The sequence below is a fragment of the Mesoplodon mirus genome (genome assembly GCF_964341445.2).
Source record: "Mesoplodon mirus genome assembly, chromosome: 14".
In the NCBI taxonomy this organism is placed as follows: Eukaryota; Metazoa; Chordata; class Mammalia; order Artiodactyla; family Ziphiidae; genus Mesoplodon; species Mesoplodon mirus.
This window is the reverse complement of record NC_138990.1, coordinates 35,542,720-35,570,107: the sequence shown is the minus strand read 5'-3', so window position 1 is coordinate 35,570,107 and position 27,388 is coordinate 35,542,720. Positions and strand designations below refer to the sequence as shown.

General features: G+C 40.7%; 1 protein-coding gene across 2 annotated transcripts in view; it reads left to right on the top strand.

The window, feature by feature from the left end:
• NBAS (NBAS subunit of NRZ tethering complex) overlaps nucleotides 1-27,388 on the top strand; it is a 340,305-nt gene that overhangs the window by 278,813 nt on the left and 34,104 nt on the right. For both annotated transcript variants that reach the window (XM_082642209.1, XM_082642208.1), the window contains 2 exons: nucleotides 1,275-1,364; nucleotides 21,094-21,289. In XM_082642209.1, coding sequence (XP_082498335.1) covers nucleotides 1,275-1,364; nucleotides 21,094-21,289 — 286 coding nt within the window. The remainder of the gene's footprint in view (nucleotides 1-1,274; nucleotides 1,365-21,093; nucleotides 21,290-27,388) is intronic.

Below are 27,388 nucleotides of genomic sequence, written 5' to 3'. Positions count from 1 at the left end.
TTATTTCTTAAATCAAGGCTTAGATGAAGCTCACAAAAACAAAAATTTGAAAAATTACTGCTTTGAATATAATTTAGTTTATTTTTCAAAAGTTGTACATTTTCATATAATTAAAACATTTATAAAATTCTGACGTAAATTATACTCCTTTCTTTTTCCCTGTGCCCAGTTCTACTACTGAAGATTTTGTTCTGATCTAATAAATGTTAGACTTAGTGCACAGAAGACATTCAATAAAAATGAATTAAATCTTTCAGTAGTGAGAAGAAGGGGAACTTCCGTTCCCCTTCCTCTTTTTCAAAGGAAAACAAATTGCTATTGCCTATGTCCATAACATTAACCTTTTAGAAAGTTAGTGAAATTTAGTAGGCATAAAATGACAAAGGGATGAACATACTGAATCCAGCAGTTGGTTTAAATCATATAACTTAAACTATTCAAAAACTCATCTAAAACTTCTCTTTCCTCTGTTACATTTTCAGAATTCAGTAGAGTTCCAGACACTTGCATTTGTAGAATGGGCATAATAGGGCCTGTCTCATGGGCTGTTGGGATTATTAAATGTCAGGTTGTATGTGAAGCACTTAGCAGTGCCTGCTACCTAGTAAGTACCGTGTAAATATTAGTGTTTTGAGAAAAAGGCCAACTAGAGAATTTAGATTATTATATACTTAATGCTTAAAATAGCTCTTTTTTTTTTTTTTTTTTTTTTTTTTGCGGTACGCGGGCCTCTCACTGCTGTGGCCTCTCCCATTGCGGAGCACAGGCTCCAGACGCGCAGGCTCAGCGGCCATGGCTCACGGGCCCAGCCACTCCGCGGCATGTGGGATCCTCATGGACCGGGGCACGAACCCATGTCCCCTGCATCGGCAGGCGGACTCTCAACCACCGCGCCACCAGGGAAGCCCATAGCTCATATTTTTAATGCCCATTGAGTATATCTTTGAATTTTTGGATGACAGAATGCAAATAGATTTTCTTACTCTCTCCGTTTCCTTTTTTTCCCCCCTTTTCCTTTACTCTCTTGGTAGGAAAACAAACCTGTATTAGACTGTGAGCTCCTTCAGGGCAGAGGTTTCATCTCCACCTCCTTAGCACACAGTATAGGACTTGGTACCCTTGTGGGCTGCATATACCACGAACGGCTATGAGCTGGCGGTATATGCTGTGCCGAGATCCAGCTGGATTCATCCGAGTGTAAATGCCCCACTTGTTTCTGAGGCTTGAGCCATCCTGTTCTGATTCCATTCCTCTCTCTGTCTCTCCCTTCGCAGTGGAGGCAGTGCTGACCTCGGGGGCCCGACGGACCCTCTCCGCGTCCTGGAAGGGGTTGTTGCAGCCGTCCACGCCAGTGTCGACAAAGGGTAAGGCTGGAGCAGTTTGTGGGTCTCACTGAATGGCGTTCCTCGGAGTCCTAGCATTACTTTTAATATCCATGTTTATGACGCTTCCATGACTAAGCGTCTTTTCTAGGCGGTTCTGAAGGAAGAGCTGAGGAGTTTCTGGAGATGCACTTTCCCAGCTGTACTCTTAGCCCATCAGCTCCCACAGGACCCTCTCCTTCTCTCCCGGGCCTTGCTGGCCTCAGAGAGTGTGGTCTCTTCCCTCTCTTCTGAGGGCGGCCAGGGAGAGGAAACTGCTCTGCTTCTTAGGAGAGCAGGGGTTTACATCTCCAGGAGGTTAACTGTACTGATTAAGTATGGAAACTCCTAGAGTGTATATGTTAGTTTTTAAAACCTTTATATATGTTAAGTCTGTGCTGTCTGAGGACTGAGGGTGTAGAGGCCTTATAAGTCTGGGAATGTGTGTGTCTGCAAACCATTTTAAGAAAGAATCTTTCATTCAGGTGCAGTGGCGGTAGTAGTTGGCATAACAGCAAGAGCAAAATGATAGTTACATATTTCCCAGAGTTGACGAAGATCCTTCCTATGTCTGATACCCATGGCAACCCTGTAAGGCCTCACCCCAGTTTTCTTTGATACAATAATAATGAAGCGTATTTGAGAAACCCCCTCACAGTTCATTCTGTAATACTGTTTTTATTTGCATATTGCCTTCCAGTTATTGTTCAGCTACAGGTACATTTTTACACGATTTCGATCAAAACGTATGAACACTTCTCTCTTCTGTTTTAGTTACTTGCTATTGGAACTCTTTCCAGTGATCTTTGTAGATTTAGTGGTTATGATTTTTTTTTTTTTTTTTTTTTTTTTGGTGGTACGTGGGCCTCTCACTGTTGTGGCCTCTCCTGTTGCGGAGCACAGGCTCCAGACGCGCAGGCTCAGCAGCCATGGCTCACAGGCCCAGCCACTCCACGGCATGTAGGATCTTCCCGGACCGGGGCTCGAACCCGTGTCTCCTGCATTGGCAGGCGGACTCTCAACCACTGCGCCACTAGGGAAGCCCTTTATTGGCTTTTTTTTTTTTTTTTTTTTTTTTTGCGGTACGTGGGCCTCTCACTGCTGTGGCCTCTCCCGTTGTGGAGCACAGGCTCCGGACGCGCAGGCTCAGCAGCCATGGCTCACGGGCCCAGCCGCTCCGCGGCATGTGGGATCTTCCTGGACCGGGGCACGAACCCATGTCCCCTGCATCGGCAGGTGGACTCTCAACCACTGCGCCACCAGGGAAGTCCAGTGGTTATGATTTTTGATGCCTGCATATGTGCTGCCATTGTCAGATGAGGAGAGAAAGTCTGGGAGAGAAGAGTTGACTTGCCCGGAGTCAGAGGCCTAGGAAATAGAGCCAGGAGTCCAGTCTGTCCCTGCGTCATGATTTAGGGCTCAGATGCCTTTATAGACTGTCTCCACACATCACTGTGGGCCCGCGGTTTGAATGAAAGAACATAGGATAAGCCATATGGCTGGGTCTGGCAAACATGGCCAGCAGGGCCCTCGACCTACTGTGCCTTTTACTTTGCACGTTTTTTCTAAACTCCCTTGCATGTGAGTCTTCAAATGGTGAGGAAGCCACAGCTGTGGCTAACGTGGGCTTCGTATTCTAAAAAGAAATGTCACTGTTCTGCACGTTGAGTGTGTGTCGTGTTCTGTGCTGGGTCACAAACAGTTAGTTCTGGGTAGGAGGAGCTCCGAGTCTCACAGGGGAGACCAGCTTGCCTGGGCTCCCGGTTACCACGCCATAGAGTGGTCAGCGCTGTGCAGAAAGCAAGGTAGAGGGGGTGGCTTATTCTGCCCGGGGAAGTTAGGGCAGCATCCACACGGGGCAGCATTGGAGCTGGTCTGTGACATCTGAGTCTGCGAGAAGGAGGACGTGTAGTCCAGGCTGGGCACACTGCTTCAACAGGGCAGGAGCAGCACATAGCAGGGTAGGCAGAGGTGCTGCGTGGGGAACCCTCAGCCACTCTCTAGGGGCTCCATCAGGCGGCTGCCGTTCCAGTCACAGCCCATCGGTCAGTTCTCAGCTGACTGCTCCCCTGTGAGCTGTCGCACAGTGGCTGTCAGGTACCCGGACCTGGATCTGGGCCTCACGTGATGAGTGGGATCGTCACAGGCACTGCTTTAAGCCCCTTGCAGTGGGCTCTCTCAGTCTTGTCCCACTGGCAACATCTCAAAAAATTGGAAGGCAGGGCTTCCCTGGAGGTGCAGTGGTTGAGAGTCCTCCTGCTGATGCAGGGGATGAGGGTTCGTGCTCCAGTCTGGGAGGATCCCACATGCCGCAGAGCGGCTGGGCCCGTGAGCCATGGCCGCTGAGCCTGTGCGTCCGGAGCCTGTGCTCCGCAACGGGAGAGGCCACAACAGTGAGAGGCCTGCGTACAGCAAAAAAAAAAAAAAAATGAGAAGGCAATGTTTTTTCTTAGTGAATTTCCATCCAGATATACAGAAGAATCCAACTTGGGTCACTTGAATACAGACTTTTTTTAAGCTTCGATTTCCAAAGAGGAAGACATCGGGGAATGGAGAATCAGAACAAGATCTTACTTTTCATCCCAGAGACACAGAACAACAAAGGCTCCTTAACAACAACAAAAAACTTAAGTGAACTTTTTTTTTTTCGCTTAAAAAAGAAAAAGAGAAAGACAGACAAAGTCATAACTTTTATTCCTAGCAAGTGTTCTGTGAATGTGGACAGTTAAACCTGACACCCTTGGCTTCAGTTCTCTTCCCTGAGAGCGTGTCCACCAGAGTCACGGCGGGGAGTTGCTCTGTCTTCTCTAGGTAGTTCCCGGGAAGCGGGGTCTTCAGAGTGACATGGGGATTGAAACTCTTTTAAAGTAATGCTCCAGGATTGGCAGATACAAACTATTATGTGTAAAATAGGTAAACAACAAGGTCCTACTGTATAGCACAAGGAACTATATTCAATATCCTGTGATAAATCATAATGGAAAAGGATCTGAAAAAGAACATACGACTGTATGTATAACTGACTCACTTTGCTGTACACCTGAAACTAACACAACATTGTAAATCAGCTATACTTCAATTAAAAAAATCAAATAAATAAAGATAGAGTAACTGCTCATTACTTGGTCTGACATGACTGACTAACCCTCTAGGAGGCCACGCCAGGCGTGTATGCCCCTAACCCTCCCTCAGTCCCAGCCCTGTAATGTGAACACCCATTGCCCACTATGGCATCTGTTTAAACAGCAAATCATCTCTCTTCATATACATTGTCAGCTGTCACAAACACGCACGCGTGCGCACACACACACACACACACTCATACATCCATATGCTCTTAGGTGAGGCATATACCATCCCATAATATTCCTGGCAGAGAGACTGAAAAGTCAGAATTATGGTGTGTGTATTAATGGGTACCACCAAGAGTTCAGTTTTGTATTTAATTTTTAGACAGTTTATGCCTTCATCAGCATGTCCTCCTTTGACTTTTTATATTGGTACAGATATCATCTACCTTTTAACTGCAGTGCCCGCCTCTCCCGTGAAGCCCCCTTTCCCTCTTCTTCTACCTGTGCTAAGCGTAAACGATGTAAAACCACAGCACCTGGGCAGATACCAGTGGAGCCAGCAGCCACCTGTCCAGGCAGACTTCCTTTTAAGTTTAGCCACATTCTTGCTTCTAGATATCAGGGTTAAGTCTTCTAGGGGTTTGAAATAGTGTCAAAGACCTTTTTTTTTTTTTAATATCTTTATGGAGTATAATTGCTTTACAATGTTGTGTTACTTTCTGCTGTATAACAAAGTGAATCAGCTATACATAAACATATATCCCTGTATCCCCTCCCTCTTGCGTCTCCCTCCCACCCTCCCTATCCCACCCCTCTAGGTGGTCACAAAGCACTGAGCTGATCTCCCTGTGCAATGCAGCTGCTTCCCACTAGCTATCTGTTTTACATTTGGTAGTGTATATATGTCCATGCCACTTTCTCACTTCATCCCAGCTTACCCTTCCCCCTCCCCGTGACCTCAAGTCCATTCTCTACATCTGTGTCTTTATTCCTGTCCTGCCCCTAGGTTCTTCAGATTTTTTTTTTTTAGATTCCATATATATGTGTTAGCATACAGCATTTGTTTTTCTCTTGCTGACTTACTTCGCTCTGTATGACAGACTCTAGGTCCATCCACCTCACTACAAATAACTCAATTTTGTTTCTCTTTATGGCTGAGTAGTATTCCATTGTATACATGTGCCACATCTTCTTTATCCATTCATCTGTTGATGGACACTTAGGTTGCTTCCATATCCTGGTTATTGTAAATACTGCTGCTATGAACATTTTGGTACATGTCTCTTTTTGAATTATGGTTTTCTCAGGGTATATGCCCAGTAGTGGGATTGCTGGGTCATACGGTAGTTCTATTTGTAGTTTTTTAAGGAACCTCCATACTGTTCTCCATAGTGGCTGTACCAATTCACATTCCCACCAGCAGTGCAAGAGTGTTCCCTTTTTTCCACACCCTCTCCAGCATTTATTGTTTCTAGATATTTTGATGATGGCCATTCTGACTGGTGTGAGATGATATCTCATTGTAGTTTTGATTTGCATTTCTCTAATGATTAATGATGTTGAGCATTCTTTCATGTGTTTGTTGGCAGTCTGTATATCTTCTGTGGAGAAATGTCTATTTAGGTCTTCTGCCCATTTTTGGATTGGATTGTTTGTTTTTTTGTTATTGAGCTGCATGAGCTGCTTATAAATTTTGGAGATTAATCCTTTGTCAGTTGCTTCATTTGCAAATATTTTCTCCCATTCTGAGGGTTGTCTTTTGGTCTTGTTTATGGTTTCCTTTGCTGTGCAAAAGCTTTGAAGTTTCATTAGGTCCCATGTGTTTATTTTTGTCTTTATTTCCATTTCTCTAGGAGGTGGGTCAAAAAGGATCTTGCTGTGATTTATGTCATAGAGTGTTCTGCCTATGTTTTCCTCTAAGAGTTTGATAGTGTCTGGCCTTACATTTAGGTCTTTAATCCATTTTGAGCTTATTTTTGTGTATGGTGTTAGGGAATGATCTAATCTCATACTTTTACATGTCCCTATCCAGTTTTCCCAGCACCACTTATTGAAGAGACTGTCCTTTCTCCACTGTACATTCCTGCCTCCTTTATCAAAGATAAGGTGACCATAGTTTTGTGGGTTTATCTCTGGACTTTCTATCCTGTTCCATTGATCTATCTTTCTGGTTTTTTGCCAGTACCATACTGTCTTGATTACTGTAGCATTGTAGTATAGTCTGAAGTCTGAGAGCCCGATTCCTCCAGCTCTGTTTTTCTTTCTCAAGATTGCTTTGGCTATTTAGGGACTTTTGTGTTTCCATACAAATTGTGGAGTTGTTTTGTTCTAGTTCTGTGAAAAAAGCCATTGGTACTTTGATAGGGATTGCATTGAATCTGTAGATTGCTTTGGATAGTATAGTCATTTTCACAATGTTGATTCTTCCAATCCAAGTACATGGTATATCTCTCCATCTGTTTGTATCATCTTTAATTTCTTTCATCAGTGTCTTATAGTTTTCTGCATACAGGTCTTTTGTCTCCTTAGGTAGATTTATTACTAGATATTTTATTCTTTTTGTTGCAGTGGGAAATGGGAGTGTTTCCTTAATTTCCCTTTCAGATTTTTCATCATTAGTGTCTAGGAATGCAAAAGATTTCTGTGCATTAATTTTGTATCCTGCTACTCTACCAAATTCATTGATTAGCTCTAGTAGTTTTCTGGTAGCATCTTTAGGATTCTCTATGTATAGTATCATGTCATCTGCAAACAGTGACAGTTTTACTTCTTCTTTATTGATTTGGATTCCTTTTATTTCTTTTTCTTCTCTGATTGCTGTGGCTAAAACTTCCAAAACTAAGTTGAATAAGAGTGGTGAGAGTGGGCAGCCTTGTCTTGTTCCTGATCTTAGTGGAAATGGTTTCAGTTTTTCACCATTGAGGACAATGTTGGCTGTGGGTTTGTCATATATGGCCTTTATTATGTTGAGGAAAGTTCCATCTATGCCTACTTTCTGCAGGGTTTTTATCATAAATGGGTGTTGAATTTTGTCAAAAGCTTTTTCTGCATCTACTGAGATGATCATATGTTTTTTTCTCCTTCAATTTGTTAATTTGGTTTATCACATTGATTGATTTGTGTATATTGAAGAATTCTTGCATTCCTGGGATAAACCCCACTTGATCATGGTGTATGATCCTTTAAATATGCTATGTTGGATTCTGTTTGCTAATATTTTGTTGAGGATTTTTGCGTCTATGTTCATCAGTGATATTGGCCTGTAGTTCTCTTTCTTTGTGACATCTTTGTCTGGTTTTGGTATCAGGGTGATGGTGGCCTCATAGAATGAGTTTGGGAGTGTTCCTCCCTCTTCTACATTTTGGAAGAGTTTGAGAAGGATAGGTGTTACCTCTTCTCTAAATGTTTGATAGAATTTGCCTATGAAGCTATCTGGTCCTGGGCTTTTGTTTGTTGGAAGATTTATAATCACAGTCTCAATTTCAGTGCTTGTGATTGGTCTGTTTATATTTTCTATTTCTTCCTGGTTCAGTGTCGGAAAGTTGTGCTTTTCTAAGAATTTGTCCATTTCTTCCTGTTTGTCCATTTTATTGGCATAGAGTTGCTTGTAGTAATCTCTCATCATGCTTTGTATTTCTGCAGTGTCAGTTGTTACTTCTCCTTTTTCGTTTCTAATTCTATGGATTTTCGTCGTCTCCCTTTTTTTCTTGATGAGTCTGGCTAATGGGTTATCAATTTTGTGTGTCTTCTCAAAGAACCAGCTTTTAGTTTTATTGATCTTTGCTATTGTTTCCTTCATTTCTTTTTCATTTATTTTGATCTGATCTTTATGATTTCTTTCCTTCTGCTAACTTTGGGTTTTTTGTTCTTCTTTCTTTAATTGCTTTAGGTGTAAGGTTAGGTTGTTTATTTGAGATGCTTCTTGTCTCTTGAGGTAGGATTGTATTGCTATAAACTTCCCTCTCAGAACTACTTTTGCTGCATTCCATAGGTTTTGGGTTGTCGTGTTTTCATTGTCATTTGTTTCTAAATATGTTGTGATATCCTCTTTGATTTGTTCAATGATCTCTTGGTTATTTAGTAGTGTGTTGTTTAGCCTCCAAGTGTTTGTATTTTTTACAGTTTTTTTCCTGTAATTGATATCTAGTTTCATAGTGTTGTGGTCGGAAAAGATACTTGATACGATTTCAATTTTCTTAAATTTACCAAGGCTTGATTTGTGACCCAAGATATGATCTATCCTGGAGAATGTTCCATGAGCACTTGAGAAGAAAGTGTATTCTCTTGTTTTGGGATGGAATGTCCTGTAAATATCAATTAAGTCCATCTTATTTAATGTATCATTTAAAGCTTTTGTTTCCTTATTTATTTTCGTTTTGGATGATCTGTCCATTGGTGAAAGTGGGGTGTTAAAGTCCCCTACTATGAGTGTGTTACTGTCGATTTCTCCTTTTATGGCTGTTAGTATTTGCCTTATGTATTGAGGTGCTCCTATGTTTGGTGCATAAATATTTACAATTGTTATATCTTCTTCTTGGATCGATCCCTTGATCATTATGTAGTGTCCTTCTTTGTCTCTTGTAGTAGTCTTTATTTTATAGTCTATTTTGTCTGATATGAGAATTGCTACTCCAGCTTTCTTTTGATTTCCATTTGTATGGAATATCTTTTTCCATCCCCTCACTTTCAGTCTGTATGTGTCCCTAGGTCTGAAGTGGGTCTCTTGTAGACAGCATATATATATGGCTATTGGTTTTGTATCCATTCAGCCAGTCTACGTCTTTTGGTTGGAGCATTTAATCCATTTACATTTAAGGTATTTATCGATATGTATGTTCCTATTACTATTTTCTTAATTGTTTTGGGTTTTTTTTAACATCTTTATTGGAGTATAATTGCTTTACAATGGTGTGTTAGTTTCTGCTTTATAACAAAGTGAATCAGCTATACATATACATATATCCCCATATCTCCTCACTCTTGTTTTCATAGGTATTTTCCTTCTGTTGTGTTTCCTGCCTAGAGAAGTTCCTTTAGCATTTGTTGTAGACCTGGTTTGGTGGTGTTGAAGTCTCTTAGCTTTTGCTTGTCTGTAAAGCTTTTGATTTCTCTGTCGAATCTGAATGAGATCCTTGCTGGGTAGAGTAATCTTGGTTGTAGGTTCTTCCCTTTCATCACTTTAAATATGTCCTGTCACTCCCTTCTGCCTTGCAGAGTTTCTGCTGAAAAATCAGCTGTTAACCTTATGGGGATTCCCTTGTATATTATTTGTTGATTTTCCCTTGCTGCTTTTAATATATTTTCTTTGTATTTAATTTTTGATAGTTTGATTAATATGTGTCCTGGTGTGTTTCTCCTTGCATTTATCCTGTGTGGGACTTCTCTGCACTTCCTGGACTTGATTGACTATTTCCTTTCCCATGTTAGGGAAGTTTTCAATTATAATTTCTTCAAATATTTTCTCTGAACCTTTCTTTTTCTCTTCTTCTTCTGGGACCCCTATAATTCAAATGTTCGTATGTTTAATGTTGTCCCAGAGGTCTCTGAGACTGTCCTCAAGTCTTTTCATTATTTTTCTTTATTCTGCTCTGCAGTAGTTATTTCCACTATTTTATCTTCCATGTCACTTATCCGTTCTTCTGCCTCAGTTATTCTGCTATTGATTCCTTCTAGAGATTTTTAATTTCATTTATTATGTTGTTCCTCATTGTTTGCTTTTTAGTTCTTTTAGGTCCTTGTTAAACGTTTCTTGTATTTTCTTCATTCTATTTCCAAGATTTTTGGTTCATCTTTACTCTCATTACTCTGAATTCTTTTTCAGGTAGGCTGCCTGTTTCCTCTTCATTTGTTTGGTCTGGTGGGTTTTTACCTTGATCCTTCATCTACTGCATATTTCTCTGTCTTCTCATTTTGTTGAACTTACTGTGTTTGGGGTCTCCTTTCCGCAGGCTGCAGGTTTGTAGTTTCCATTGGTTTTGGTGTCTGCCCCCAGTGGGTGAGGTTGGTTCAGTGGCTTTTGTAGGCTTCCTGGTGGAGGGGATTGGTGCCTGTGTTCTGGTGGGTGGGGCTGGATCTTGTCTTTCTGGTGGGCAGGACCACATCCGGTGGTGTGTTTGTGGTGTCTGTGACCTTATTATGATTTTAGGCAGCTTCTCTGCTAATGGGTGGGGTTGTGTTCCTGTCTTGCTAGTTGTTTGGCATAGGGTATCCAGCACTGGAATTTGCTTGCCATTGAGTGGAGCTGGGTCTTAGTGTTGAGCCGGAGATCTCTGGGAGAGCCTCACTGATTGATATTACATGGGTCTGGGTGGTCTCTGGTGGTCCAGTGTCCTGAATTTGGTTCTCCCACCTCAGTCACTGAGGCCTGACACCCGGCTGGAGCACCAAGACCCTGTCAGCCACCTGACAAAATTTCCCCCACGGATCACAAACTTCATATATACTACATGTCTTCTAATATAGCTGCTGGACTGGTCTTTCTCCACCACTAGATCAGCATCCTGCTTCTTCAGAAAAGTGTGCTGCACTCAGACTCTGGAGCTCATTCACATGGTTCTCTCCCCACCCTCCTGCGGCGCTGCCGAAGCTGCTCTTTCCTGGTGGGCCCGGGAGCCAGTTGGCCTTCTGAGAGTGCCCTCAGGGCGGCGCCTGTACTCTGACATGTTGACTTCCAAATGGAAAAATCCTTTCTTTGTGTGAATAAAGGTGGCCCTCGAGGTCCAGGTTTCATGGAACTGGCCCACGGTCCCCAGGACGGTTGCGGCTTTGGCCGGTGGGGCCCCTCCAGAGCCGGCAGCTTCAGTGAGGCCGCCCTCCCCTGGGGCTCCAGGGCAGCTCCGTGGCAGTGGAGGGGAGAGACCCCAAGCCAGGAGTTCCAGCTCTGCCGAAACGCAGGCTCCATTCTGTGAAAAACCTTTAAAAAAAAAAATTTATCTTATTGAAGTATAATTAATTTACTATGTTGTATTTTTGGTGTATAGCAAAGTGATTCAGTTATATATATATATATATTCTTTTTCATATTCTTTTCCATTATGGTTTATTACAGGATATTAAATATAGTTCCCTGTGCTCTACAGTAGGACCTTGTTGTTTATCCATTCTATATATAGTTGTTTGCGTCTGCTAATCCCAAACTCCCCATCCATCCCTCCCCCACCCCACTCCCACGTGGGAACCACTAGTCTGTCCTCTATGTCTGTGAGTCTGTTTCTGACAAAAATCTTTTATAACTTCTGCAATTAAAGATGAGAGTATGATAATTAGTCAGAGGCTAGTGCCTATTTATTTTATGAGCGTGTATGTTTTCTCCCATTATGGATGTACCTCAGGGATATTGAGAGTTTGGTTCCAGACCACCACAATAAAGTGAATATCACAATAAAGCAAGTCACACAAATTTTTTTTGGTTTTCAGTGTATATAAAAGTTATGTTTATACTGTACTGTTGTCTAGTACAAAAGCATTATGTCTAAAAAAAATTCTGCATACCTTAATTAAAAAATACTTTATTGGGCTTCCCTGGTGGCGCAGTGGTTGAGAGTCCGCCTGCCGATGCAGGGGACACGGGTTCGTGCCCCGGTCTGGGAAGATCCCACATGCCGCAGAGCGGCTGGGCCCGTGGGCCATGGCCGCTGAGCCTGCGCGTCCGGAGCCTGTGCTCCGCAACGGGAGAGGCCACAACAGTGAGAGGCCTGCATAATGCAAAAAAAAAAAAAAAAAAACTTTATTGCTAAAAAAATGCCAAAACAATTACAGTAGGAACATCAAAGATCACTGATCACAGATCACCATAACAAATATAATAATAATGAAAAAGTTTCAAATATTGTGAGAATTACCAAAATGTGTTACAGAGACATGAATTGAGCAAATGCTTTTGGAAAAGTGGCATCAGTAGACTTGCTCAATGCAAGGTGGCCACCAATTTGTTAAAAAAAAAAGACACTGTCTAAAGTGCAGTAAAGTGAAGTGTAATAAGGTGAGGTGTGCCTGTAACATCATATGTTGAGAGTATATTTTAAATTTCTAGTTTGTGTTAAGGATTAGTCTATTAGTTTGCCTAGGGAAAAAATGTTTCAAAAAATTCAACAGCTAAAATTATAATATTCTAAAATAATATACCCGTTAAACCAGGAACTAAGAAAATACCTTGATGCGGTTTAAAAACAAAAATCTAATGAACATCCGTTACTTATTCTTATTTAACAACTCACTCAGTCCTCAGAACCACCCTATCATATTACTATTATTGTCATCTCCATTTTACAGATGGGGAAATGAAGGTCAGACAGGTTTTGTAGGTTGTCTGGGGTCGCCCAGATAAAGACATGTTGTGAATCTCATCTTTTCCTGACATTAAAGAGCCTGCAATGGACTGTTAAGGCAGTGCTTCTCAAACGTCATTCTGCTTAGGAATTGCCCAGGGATCTTATTACAATACAAATTTTACTTGGGTAGATGTAGGTAGCGCCTGAGATTCTGCGTTTCCAACCAGCTCCCAAGTGCCCCTTAGTCCATGGACTGAACTTTGCAAGGTCTTAAGGCATTACTTTCCTCCATTTTCTCACCGCTTCCACCTCCTTCTCTCTGCCTTGGCTTTATTTCCTTTTCTACTCCCTGCCTTCATATACCTTTAAAAAATTTCCTAACAGAAATGACCCACACGTGTGAACCAGTATATTAGTGATTCTCAAAAGGATGTACAGAAATAAATCCACTCAGAAAACAGATAATTAATGAGGAATTCCTCTGTGCACCATTCGAAGAGGGAGAAAGATTTCCTTCAAAACTATTAAGTATTTTAGGAGTCTTTGTTTGTTTGTTTAAATTGCTGCTTAATCACAGTAGCAGCTTCAGCTGTCTTAAAGCTTCGTGTGTATTGAACAGTGTCAGATCGTTCAGGCTTCATTGAGCTCTTTGGAGTTACCTAGGGACTTCACATTATTTTTGAAGCACACAGAAGACCCCGCCCCCCACCAAAAAAAAAAAAAAAAGAAAAGATAAAGAAAGCCCACTAGAGCAAATTGAATCCAGTTTCTTCTTACTCTTCCCACTCTGTGAGGCAAAGTGAATCATCAGATGATCTCCAAGTACCCCCAGTGCATGAGCCCTCTGTTCTGTGATATGAACCCTGCTGAAAGCCATGGTCGCTGACCAGGAGGGTGGTTCCACTCTACCATTGCAGTGTTCCTTGGGGCCACCTAAGGCCATATTTATTACTTCACAGCTGCCGTTTCTGCCGCATTACAGTGAGATGTGTCCATGTTTCTATTGATGAATGAACCTCAAGAAGATCTTCTGATTGGTGTACATTTGAGAGCAGCCACAAAGACGTTGTTAGTATTTATTTACCAAAAGTTAAGATTTGAGATTGGAATTCTGCACACACCAAAATTATTCCTTTGTAGGAATTTGTCTTTTAATATAACTTGATTATGATAATTATTTGAAAAAAATCACACTTTTTATACTACTGCAATGCCATTAACACGTTATGCATTCATTTGTTTTCAGTTCCCTTTTACTCTTTGTCAGGTGCCCCAGTTGTTTCACGGGAGCTGATGAATAGAGGACATGGTCCTGGGAAATGTCTGCTCCACCCAGTTCCATGTGTAGTGAGGAAAGTGTGTGCAGTGTGTGGATCGGTTCCTTCACTGAGTTCAGGGACCTACCCAGAATATGAGCACTTACGTCTCTCACTGTTCGCTCACTCACATTTACTTGCTTTCCACCCCGGGCCCACCCACCTGCCTGTCCTTCTCTCTCTATCTAGCCTAGCATGTTACAAATCAGTTTGCACACTCATTTCCTACTGAGGCCAGGCAGGTAATGGAAATGAGCAAGGTGGACGGGGCTTAAGGGAAGGTAGGAAGTGTGAAGGCTGAGGGGTACTTGAGAGCTCAGGAGGCCTTATCTAAGGGAAGCAGCTGCCAGTGAGCCCTTATCTTCCAGCATTTAAAGGGGAGCTAGGTTGTTAAGAGAGTGGATCCTAAGGGATCTCATCACAAGAATAAAAACATTTTTTTCTTTTTCCTTTTTTATCTATATGAGATGATGGATTTTCACTAAACTTACTATGGTGATCTTCACAATATATGTAAGTCAAATCATTATGCTGTACACCTTAAACTTATACAGTGCTGTATGTCAATTATATCTCAATAAAGCGGGAGAAAAAAAAAGAGCTGGTAAATCTTCATTGTGTAAAATTTTTAAATTTTGAAACATTGGTATATACTGTGTAAGCCAGTACAAAACGCTGGCTACTGGTTTATAACTTCAGTCTACAAGATTGGACAAAGTGACCTTCTGTTCCCTTCAGGCATTCCAATTCTATGACATCTATATTTACAAGAAATCACAAAGGTCTATGTTTGTCTTGTTTGAATGCAGTCTTTCCTTCTCCCATTCTCAAATAAGAACAATAATTGTATTTTGTGTAGTGCATCATGATATGTAAAGTGCTTTTCGTATTTACTGTCTCTTTTAATAGACCATAATCATTTAAGTTCAAGGTTGGGTTATCTTCATACGTTTATGCCATGCAGAATCTGCAAACTCTTATACAAAGGATCAGCTTATTAATATTCTCAGAATCTGTCTTTTTTCTTTGATTCAATAATTGCCTTTGTTTAGTTGGCATGTCTTTTCCGTTCCTTTGCAGTTTTGTGAATATCCTCTTACACTACCTTACTTACCTAGTAGAACATCATATTCTCAAGTTAGTCATTCAGTGAACCTAGTTCTGTTGTCATTGTCGCTGCTGCTGTTCTTTTCTCTTAATAAAACTACTCGTATATTTCAGAAGACTCCTTATCTTTTGGGCCAAAACTGATTGTGTGAATGTGTGTGTGTTTCCTTTAGTAGTTAATTTTTTAAAAAAAAATAGTGTACTGAATTACCCTGTGTAGTACAATAACCTCCCCCCACCACAGAAATCCTCACTATAGGGAAAGAGGTAGAAGCAAATGTCTGTGTATTTGCAATGAAACTGAGATATTTTTCTCTATTACCTATTTTATATCTTTTTTAAATCATTTGTATATCTCTTGTATAATAAGGTAAAAACGTTTTGAAATCATATTCTCTTTTTATTCCTAAGCTCATTAAACCCTCTCCTTGCCTCCATAAAATGCTATAAAAATGGAATCATTTTCCTTCCCATTCTGTTTTTTTTTTTTTTTTCTTTTTGCGGTATGCGGGCCTCTCACTGTTGTGGCCTCTCCCGTTGTGGAGCACAGGCTCCGGATGCGCAGGCCCAGCGGCCATGGCTCACGGGCCTAGCCGCTCCGCGGCATATCGGATCCTCCCAGACCGGGGCACGAACCCGTATCCCCTGCATCGGCAGGCGGACTCTCAACCACTGCGCCACCAGGGAAGCCCTGCTCAGCACTTCTTTAGAGAAGTTGAACTCTGTATAGGAAAGGGGCTGGGAGGCCTCCGTGGTTCCAGGAACCTCCTCTCTGGCCCAGCCTTGCCTTTCCCTCCCAGCCAACAGTGCTCAGTAGAAAATTGGATCTAATTTCCCAAAGAGGCAGCTTATAGGTCATCTATCGATATTATTAGTTGTGTCTGGCTTAACATAATAGTCTCTCTAACCACATACTCCTCTATGAAAGAGATTCTACTAGATTAATTTCAGTTTCTTTTAATACATGCATAGACACACACTTTTTAAAATTTTATTTTATTTATTTATTTTTGGCTCTGTCGGGTCTTCGTTGCTGCGCGCAAGCTTTCTCTAGTTGCGGTGAGCGGGAGCTACTCTTCGTTGTAGTGTGCAGGCTTCTCATTGCAGTGGCTTCTCTTGTTGCAAAGCACGGGCTCTAGGCACACGGGCTTCAGTAATTGTGGTACGTGCGCTCAGTAGTTGTGGCTCGCGGGCTCTAGAGCGCAGTCTCAGTAGTTGTGGTGCATGGGCTTAGTTGCTCCGCAGCATGTGGGATCTTCCCGGAGCAGGGCTTGAACCCGTGTCCCCTGCGCTGGCAGGCGGATTCTTAACAGCTGCTCCACCAGGGAAGCTCTGACACACATTTTTTATCCAAGGATATTTCAGAACATTTTTTTTTTTTTTTTTTTTTTTTTCTTTTTGCGGTATGCGGGCCTCTCACTGTTGTGGACTCTCCCGTTGCGGAGCACAGGCTCCGGACGCGCAGGCCCAGCGGCCATGGCTCACGGGCCCAGCCGCTCCGCGGCATATGGGATCCTCCCAGACCGGGGCAAGAACCCGTATCCCCTGCATCGGCAGGCGGACTCTCAACCACTGCGCCACCAGGGAGGCCCTGTTTTTTTTTTTTACACTATAAAAGTCGTAATTGGGGGCTTCCCTGGTGGCGCAGTGGTTAAGAATCCGCCTGCCAATTCAGGAGACACAGGCTCGAGCCCTGGTATGGGAAGATCCCACATGCCGCGGAGCAACTAAGCCCGTGCGCCACAACTGCTGAGCCTGCGTGCCACAGATACTGAAGCCCGTGAGCCTAGAGCCCATGCTCTGAAACAGCAGAAACCACCGCAATGAGAAGCCTGCACACCGCAGCCAAGAGTAGCCCCTGCTCACCGGAAGTAGAGAAAGCCCACACGCAGTAACAAAGACCCAACGCAGCCAAAAATAGATAAATACATTTATTAAAAAAAGAAAGTCACAACTGGTTATTTTTTACCCACCTGCTTATCTTGAAAAATTTCAAACCCACAGAAAAGTTGCAAAGATTGAAAAGTAATGACTATATTCTCTTCCCCTTGATTCACCAATTGTTAACATTCTATCACAATTCTAACATTCTGTTTTTCTTTCTCTGCCTCTGTATATGTGTGTGTGTGTTTGCCGAATCATAAGAAAGACTATGAATTTTAAAAACTCAAATTGAAATTAAAATGTAAACTATTTTGCAGCTAAAAACTTTAGGAGATACTCTCTAGTCGATGTCCTGGACAGCTTTTCCTACAGAGCTGCCTTTCATTTCTGTGCAGTCTTATGGAGCACAAATGTTCACAGTATATAGCCAAGCTCATCTATAACATAGTGCTTCTAGAACACAATGTTTCTGTTTTAGGAATGAGTTTTCGTAATTTTATTATGTATTTGAACTATCAACCAAAACTTAGAGCAGTTTTTTCCAAAATGTCCAATGTTATCAACTGCACAGCAAGTTGTTAGGTAAAAGGAATCTAAATCTAATGACTTGGAAAACGCTATGCTAATAATCTCTCTGTATCACATCAGTACCAGAGTAATTTTAATCTACTGCCACAGTGTTCGGGAATTTGCCCCCATTTGGTTCAGTAGCATTGCATAGTGATTGACAAGGCAGTAACATAGTCCAAGTTCAAATATTGGCTCCACGACTTACTGTGTGACTGTGGACAGGTTATTAAACGTCTCTTTGGTTGCTTCCTGATCTACAAACTGGAGATGATAACAGAATACATGAAAAAGATAGTGACGGTGGAGTGACGTAATTCATGGCACATAGTAAGTTTTCATAGTTACTATTATTAACAGTTTTCATTCTTGTTCACTGTATGCAGATCTTGCATTATTTTTGTAACTTCCATCTGGTCTTCATGACTCCAGCTTCTTCCCATTCTAGCTCTTCCTACCTGCTCCCCTCTTGGCACTTGGGTGACAGGGTCAAAAATATCAGCTTCTTATTGTGTGAAATTGGCTTGGACTCAAAGCCCAAAATGTACTTTAATCTTCTTTTCTCTTGAGTTACACTTAATCTGACCAGTGTAGGCCTCACCAAAAGGGCCTGAGCGTGCCCCGGCCTGCACACCTCTCTAAGCACTAACATGACTGTGATATTTCACTGCTCAGAAGCCCTCCATCATTCCCATTCCACACCAGGTAAGACCAATGTCCTCAGTAATCATTGCTGCCACTAACTGAAGTTCTTCGTTATGTGCCAGATAATGTATTATGTGCTTTCATTTTATGTATTTCATTCTCAACCACTCCACGAGTAAGGGGTTATTATCTATCTCCAATTTACAAATAAGACACTGAGGCTCAGAACCGTTCAGTGACTTCTTGGTCAGTGGAGTGCTGTCAGGAAGTGGTCATTCTGGGAAGTGAATCTGGGCTGACGCCTGCAAAGCCTGTGCTTTCAGAGCTTGAAGGTGCGCCACCTTTTCAGCCTGTGTGCGAGCTCCTGGTTATCCAGGTCAGGAGACCTGTCCTCGCTTTACTCTCTCCTCTGATGGACCCCCAGCCATCTGTGCTTTTATTGTTCCCTGAACATGCTATGTCCTTTGAAATCTTGGACTTTTTTTTCCCTTGCTCTTCTCTTTATCTGGATTATATTTTCCCACCTTTTCACTTATGTGCCTTCCATTTGCCCTTTGTGGTCTGGTTCAGAGGCCACGTCCTCTGTGAAGCCTTCCCTGATTTTACTCACTCTTTCTTCAAAACAATTGTTCACATTTATATTATGTTAATATTTAGAGAATAGTCATTTGTGAAGTCTTTCTGTTTCATTGTATTATTAATTCTTTGAAGGCACAGATCATATAATTGTTCATCCCTGATCATCCAGTACAAACTAGTACTCTGTTGACGCTGATAATAAAATGATGATGATATTCGGATGATGTTTATTAAATCCTTCCTCTGTGCCGCATACAATTCTGGGTACTTTATATAAGTTATCTTGGTTGCAAAGACTCCAACAGACACACTTTCAGGACCTTTGTCTACTTAACTGTAAAACGGGAATGATGACATTCATGATTTTTATTGAGAGTTGTTAGGAAAAGGTTCATAGGTCCATCAAATTCCAAAATAATACTCTTTGCACTACACAATACTGTCTGTTTGCTTTGCAAGTAGTAGATATCCAGGAAATATTTATAGCATTCTGCTTCTTTTGCACCCCAGTTTTGATTTCTGATACATATTAAGAGCGGCACTCATAGTTAAAACTAACAAATGTCTTTGTAAATTTAGGAAATGCTTGAACCAATTGTCCACGGCATTTTGTAATATATTTTATTCCTAAATACAAATAACGAACTTTGGTTTTTTTAAATTTAAATTGTCCTGAAATTGTATTGGCAAGTAGATTCTAGAATGCACACTGAGAGAAATACTCAGTGGTACTGTAGAGTTTTATTCTCAGAAGTTTTAAAAAAATTTTATGTGGTCTTGTTAGTTCATGGAATTTGGAACTTGATGTAGGTGATTTATTGGTGAAAGCCTAAGGATATGGTTATAAAAGAATCTATATAATTCAGTGCTTTAGCCTGGATCTCTAGGGCCTTGTAGAAGTGAGGCTTCTGTATGAGTGACCTCTTAACAGTCATCGATAGTAGTAATTCATCGACATCATCATCAAATACGTTGTTTTCCTAAGATGGTCCATTTCGGATTATAAGTGAAAAGATTCTAGTACTGGACAGAAAGTTGTACAAATGTCCCCTTCGACAAATCCTTTTAGACCTCCCAGTTCTTTAATAATCACACATTCATATTTTATTTTTAAGGTAGTATCACATTTGATACTCTAACCCCTTATTTCAATTCTATCACAGAAAAATAGTAGAAAGAACATGGACTTTGGGGTCATACTGCACTAGTATAGTTGTGGGCATACCCTATCTCTTCCATGAAGCCTGTTTCCTCATCTATAAAATGGAATTTACATGTACAGCATGATGGCTATAGTTAACAATATATTATATTTTTGGAAATTACTAAGAGAGATCTTAAAAGTTCTCATCTCAAGAAAAAAAAGTTGGTAACTATATCAGATGATGGATGTTAAGTGAACTTACTGTGGTAATTATTTTGCAGTATATACATAAATCATGACGTTGTACACCTTAAACTAATACAATGTTATATGCCAATTATATCTCAATAAAACTGAAAAAATTTTCAATAAAATATTTACAAAGTAAATATGTTTACTTTGTATAGTTATTGTCAACTAGTAATAGTTTATATAAAATCACTGAATGATGCCCGGCACTGGTACTATCAGTAGTAGAAATAAGCCATACTGTTTTCTTTTTCTTTGAATTCAAAGTTATTAACTAGTTGATGAGATAAGCCATTCATGAAAATTGTATTACAAGAGTCATTTTGTTCGCCAAGACTAAAATAATAATATTTCAATCAAAGATTTTTTCCAGATGCCTACCTGGTTATCCAAGACTCTAGCACCCTCCTATGTGAACTATTAACAATAGAAACAGTTATCACTCTAAAGCAGTGTTCTAATGAAAACTGTTTGATGTGAAAATCTTTAATTTTACCTATTGGGCTAGTTGTCAATTCAATTCAATTAAAAGAGAGTCTTTTAAGCCCTGGGAACTGGATGGGCACTGGGTAATCATCTTCATAGAACTTTGAAATAAGCCATGCTTCTTAATAAACTTTGCTTAAGAAATGGAGTAGCTAAGAACATATTGATTATTTTTATCTGCTTTCTGTAACTCATTTGAATATGATACTGTTTAAAAATCACATGCATTTTACATAGTTTTTAAACACCTAATGTGGTTTGCTTTAAGCCATTTAAAACCTACATTTTTCCTCACAGTAGGAAAAAAAATAAAGTCACCCAACAAACAGTTGTTTAGATCAGTCACCACATTTGATTACTGGAATTAGAAACTACTAAGTTTTTTTCTTTTTAATCTAACCCTTGATTTTGCAGAGAAGAGCTGGTGTCCTCTGAGGACCTGCTGGAGTGGCTGCGGCCTTTCTGTGCTGACGACGCCTGGCCCGTGAGGCCCCGCATTCAAGTGCTGCAGATTCTGGGACAGTCATTTCACCTGACCGAGGAGGATGGCAAGCTCCTTGTGTTCTTTAGAACGGAGGCCATCATCAAAGCCACTTGGCCCCAGAGACAGGTAAGGGAGCATCTGACTGCTCATTTCTTGATTACTTTAAACCACCTTTAGGTGAACAGTCAGCTTGCTAATGCAAACTTCCCAGTGTGTTCATCAGTCCAACTATGAAGTAGTTAAGTATGTGCAACAGATTTTGTTTTTATTTTTCCATATGTTTGAATATGCATAGTAGATGGTGCCTCAGTCACCTAACATGTGTATCTAACTTTTCTCTTCATAGGGTACAGTCAGGATTTTTCATAGTATCAGTTAATTATGGCAGCTCACCCTTTCCCTGGAGAAATGCAGATCTAAGTGGAAATTCAGTGTGCAGTATAGCTATTTCATTTCTTTTATGCTCTGCCCAGGCACTAAAATGCCCTCCCTTCTCTTCTGTATGCACACAGACAAAATGCAGCAGACACACGAGATCTTGGTTCCTCCATATCATCCTTCAGGGCTCACTCAGTCCACCACCTCTCTGGGCCCTTCCCTGACCATTTCAAACTTAATTAATTGAACCTTGAGGTCCACACATTTGATCTATTATTATTATTATTACTGCTGTTACTACTACTACTAAAAGTTTTCTCTCCCCACTACCTGAAAACTGAGAAACCCTGGAGGATATACCTGTCATTTTTCAAATCGCTCTAAGTATGCTGTGCACACATTCAGAGCTTAAATGCTTGTTGATTGAGTAAGTGGAAATGCCAATTCCTAAATCAAAGAAATACGGTGGCTGTTGAATCTTGGCTTAGATTCTAAACTGATGCGTCCTGAAAGCATAGGACCTAAGAGTCAGCACTTAATCAAGTGCTTTAGCTTGCAGAGTAGACTACAGGCCAATATATGTTAGAAAATAAGACTTCCTAGGTTAATCTGGTCTGCAAAAGAGTTTCCTGGAAGTCTGATTCCAACTCAATTTACCTTCTAATTTTAAAGCTTTGCTTTATAATTTCTGTTTGTTTCCTTATTATTTCATTTAAAGAACAATGAACTTCTTTTTTTAAAAGAACCAAATATTAAGGATATCGTGAGACTCCTCTCAGAGCATCTTTAGAATTACCTCATATATTCTTATTTCCCTCTGTGAGAGAAACAGGTAAATACTGTTATCTATTCTTCAGAGTTAGGGAATTTGAGATTCACACAAGATGGACTTATCAAAGGTTCTCTAAACTTGCCAAATTGCTGAAATGGATTGTATTAAAAGTCACTAATGGGCTTCCCTGGTGGCACCGTGGTTGAGAGTCCACCTGCCGATGCAGGTGACACGGGTTCGTGCCCCGGTCCGGGAAGATCCCACGTGCCGTGGAGCCTGTGCATCCGGAGCCTGTGCTCCACAATGAGAGAGGCCACAACAGTGAGAGGCCCACGTACCGCAAAAAAAAAAAAAAAAAAAAAGTCACTAATATCTGAATAATACTCTGTGAAGCATCATGACCATATCACATTATTTAGTCTCAGCATTTTGCTTTGAATTGCATCAAGAGACCACTAACAGGCTTTTTCAAGAGCAGTCGGTGAACACTAATGCAATGTGCTATGACATATACTCCAGGCCCCTGGCATAGTGAATGCTCGAAGTGTGCTTGCTTTCAGCAGACCCGAAGGTTCCCAAAGCATCTCGGAGGTAAGCTCCAAACTAGGTCACGTTATTTTTGCCGTGTGAAACCTTAAGTTCTGACTCATCCTGAAACAAATGAACGCTCTGACTTTTATGGACTTTTCTGACAGAACCTCCATTTCTCACGTTCTCAGCCCTTTTCAGTTGCATCTTCCTTGATGCCTCTGTCCTGGCAGGACGAGGAGGCCGGCTTCTGTGGTTGGAGCCTCACTTCATGTCATATCTGTGCACCGGAAATGTCATGAAGCAATGTGGAAACTGGGAAAAGAGGAAAATATCCATCTTAGCTGTTGTGTTGAAACATTAGAACATACACTTTGATATTTGGGTCTAAACGCTTCAGAAATAATATAAGTATAACCACTATTTCTTCTTTTAAGTTTTCCTTGATGTTCCAGTTACTCGGAGAACAAGTTGCAGCTTTTAGATGGCTTCAATGACTTCTGGCTATTTCTGAGATTTTAATTTCATCTTAGCTGAACTTTTTCCAAAGACAGTATTTAAGGGAGCTTAGCTTTGTTAAGACTCCTTTCCCATGCACTTTTCTAAGCTGACTTGACTTTAATTTCACTGAATACACACTGTTGTCTCTCATTTGCAAAGTCTGCATGTTGCTTCTCGTTTCACCACTGTTTCCTCTGGTGCTGTGAGCTTTTCAGGCCCTCAACAAACATCTCTCCAGGGTGTCTCTTGACTTTAGTAAAAGTCATCCATGTCTCCTTCGCTTTTTACATTTTCTACCTCCTCTTACTTTCCCTCTGTATAAGAATAATTTCCTGGTCCTTGGAAGCTAATGATCTGAGTTTCTTAAAGTATTTGGTAGTAGAAATAAGGAAACTACCATACATTTAGGTCTTTAATCCATTTTGAGTTTATTTTTGTATAAGTTGTGAGAAAATGTTCTTATTTCATTTTTTTACATGTGGCTGGTAAGGATGTGGAGAGAAGAGAACCCTAGCACACTGTTGGTGGGTGTGTAAATTGGGGCAACCACTATAGAAAGCAGTATGGGGGTTCCTCAAAAAATTAAAAATAGAACTACCATATGATCCTGCAGTTCCACTCCTGGGTATATATCCAAAAAGAATGAAAATACTAATTCGAAAAGGTACATGCATGTCAGTGTCCAAAACAGCACTAATTATAATAACCAAGATATGGAAGTAACCTAAGTGTCTGTCAACAGTTGAATAGATAAAGAAAATATGAGATATATAGATATACAGATATATATCTCCAGTGGCATATTACTAGGCCATACAAAAGAATGATATCTTGCCATTTACAGCATCACAGATGGATCTGGAGGGCATTATGCTTAGTGAAACATTAGGTTGGCCAAAAAGGTTGAATTTTGGCCTTTTTCCACAAGATGTAACAGAAAACCTGAACGAACTTTTTGGCCAACCCAGTAAGTCAGAGAATGACAAACAGTGTATGTTGTCACTTTTGTGTGGAATCTAAAAAATAAAACAAATGGATATTACAAAACAGAAATGGACTCCTAGGTACAGAGAACAAACTAATGGCTGCCAGAGGGGAGAGCGGTAGGGAGAGGGCAAGATAAGTGAAGAGGACTAAGAGGTACAAGCTATTAGGTATAAAACAAATAAGTTACAAGGATGTAATGTACAGCACAGGGAATATAGCCCATATTTTATAATAACTGTATATGGAGTATAATCTATAAAAATAGCAAATCATTATGTCATACACTTTAAACTAATGCAACACTGCAAGTCAACTATGCTTCAATTAAAAAAAAAAACTACCATAGTGGCTTAATTATGTTATTCGTTTGTAGACTTCTTCAAAATAAAGTAAATCACTGAGTGTCTCCTCCTCCTCCTCCTTTAAAAGTTAAGTATTCTGTGTCAGCCTCGCATTGCTTATTCAAATCTATTTTGGAGGGCAAGTGAATTTTGGTAGGGGAACGCTGCCTTATAAAATAGCTGTTTGCTATTTAGAAAATGAATGCAAAAAAATTGTAGCATCAGAATGTAAGTAGTAACAACCTCTGGAATGCTGTAGAACTATGCCCGTAGTTTAAATTTGAGGTAGTCTCCATTACTGTTTTAAAAAAAACTGTGTTACCTCTCACTAGACCAGTAGAAAGGTTGGGGCGCTGGTGGGCAAATCATATGCATGTGTCTCCATACTCCCTCCACTGTTGTTTATGATCTTGGAGAAGATTCTTAAACTGTGAGCCTTGGCTGCTTGGTATGTAAAATGGAGCCTTGAACCAGAGGAGACAGAGGATGGTTTGCTCACCTCTGTCATTTGTTCGACACACATTAAACTGTCGTCTTCATCTCCATTCCATATCCCAAACACCTAGAAGACCCCAGAGTGCTGATTGCACAGGCTCTCATTTTCTTAATTTCTCCCTATCTCCTTCTCCATCCTCAAAGGTAATATTAAGGATAGAGACAGAGTCTTACAGTGTAAAGATAAGAAGAGGTAATGACATTTCAATGTTCAATTACCAGAAAATGTGGGACTGCTACCTTCACCGAGGCTGGTAATCCTCTTAGGCAGACTTTGCATACATCAAACAGGGACTTAATATTTAATTAGCCTCAAGGTGCCCAAAGTAGTGATCCCACAAATCAATGTGTTGCTGGGAGACCAGCCAGCTCCTGCAAAATTAAACACAGAGTCTGTGGAGCCTGCTACCTCACTGGTTCTCAAAGAGACAGCGATTTCTAGTTTTCTTATGATTAGTTAACAGAATTAAACATTCAGGGGCCCTCATTTTTCAACAGCTTGAAAGGCCTTCGTTTCCATCCCAGAAATGTGCCCCAGCTTGGCGAGCAGCAGGGAGACAGAGGGAGGGGAGGGAGGAAGGTAGAGGGGGAGGGGAATGAATGTAATGTGTTAATTCCCTTAGTACAGTTTATCTGAGTTTTTCAGGTTTTGTAATTTTCTAGTTAACTGGTACATGAAAACTGTGGGTCAAAATACTGATGTTTCCTTAAAAAATTTCATACCCCATCACCTCAATTTTTTTTCGTTTTTATGTAAAAAAGAGCATGTGGCTTTGAGTTTCATTTCACTTTGTAAAATTTCAGTCTGTCTGAATTTGTGGTTGTAAGTGCTCAACAGAAAGAATTAGTTTAAGGCAACTTCTAACCTCATTACAAATTCATGTATACATGGAAGGATACATCAGCCCTTCTCGTCAGAGGCCAGCTTGGCTTCATGTGCCAAAACATCAACAAAATACTCACTTCCTTGTCAGACAGAGCTCCGACAAAGATCAGTAGGAAAAGTTAAGTGTGCAAAGCTATATTTAGTTCCTTACAGAAGAATTACTGTTACCTTAAATGTCTTCAAAGCTAAGACTCATTGCCATAAATGATTTTCTTAAATATAGGATAATATTTGATGTTAAAAATATGTGTTCACACGAATACTTCTCTAATAGCCATGAGATCACAAATTCCAAGACACGTTCAGAAGCATCCTTGTTCAGTAGTCACATTTTATAGAGAAGGATGTGGATGTCCAAAAAGGAAGAAGTTACATCCTCAGATTTTAGCATAAATGTCACCATTTCCAAAATGACTACATCCACCCAGTCACAACCTATTTTATGAGCATTTTTCTCTTCTAATCACTTACCCCTATCTGCTAACTTCTTCCCCTCTATCTGTCTGTCTATTTATTATGTGATGTCTTTCTTCTTCCATTAGAATATAAATTCCATGAGAACAGGGGTCTTACAGACACTCAGTAAGTATTTGTTGAATAAATGAATATTAAATCTTAAAAAAACATGTTCAAGGTCACCTTGAAAGTGGCAAGGCCGAGACTCCTGACATTCAGCCCGACGCTCTTGCCGTGAATGATGATTAGACCATGCTGCTTCCCCCTTACATGCAAATAAAATGATTTGCCTGGAATAATGCAACTGTTTCCTTAGAGAGTGGCCTGGTGCTTTTAGATTGATACTGTTTTGTATTAACTTGCCGTATTTCGCCGATGGTGATTTCTGACCAGCTAGTTGCTTCTCATGTGCAAGCAAACAAATCACAAGCACGTTTGTCCAAATATGAGCAGGAAATCAATGTGCCTTTTTTCCTAAAATGATTAAAGTTAAGCGAGCATCTGTATTACTGGGTTCTGCAAATGTTTGGAGACCTTGAGAAGGTCCTTCCTTATGAATAATGGGTTCTTCCTTTAAAGATTTCACCCTCTTGTCAGTGACATCGCTGGGGGAGGATAAGGAGACTGTGGAAGGTGTCTGTCCTAAGTGCACATCACTGCACTTCATCTTTAAAACAGCCTTGCAAAGTAGTTACCATGCGCTGTGTTTTAGATGAGGTCACATGACCTAGAAGATGAGGTTCCATGACCTACCCAGCTTGTGAGCCATAGAACTGGAGTTCAAATCCAGTCCTGTGTGATCTGGAAGCCTGTGTTCTTTTTGGCCCTGTAGTACTCCTCCTCCTATTGGCCAGGGGAATACATTGAGCAGGAACATCTCG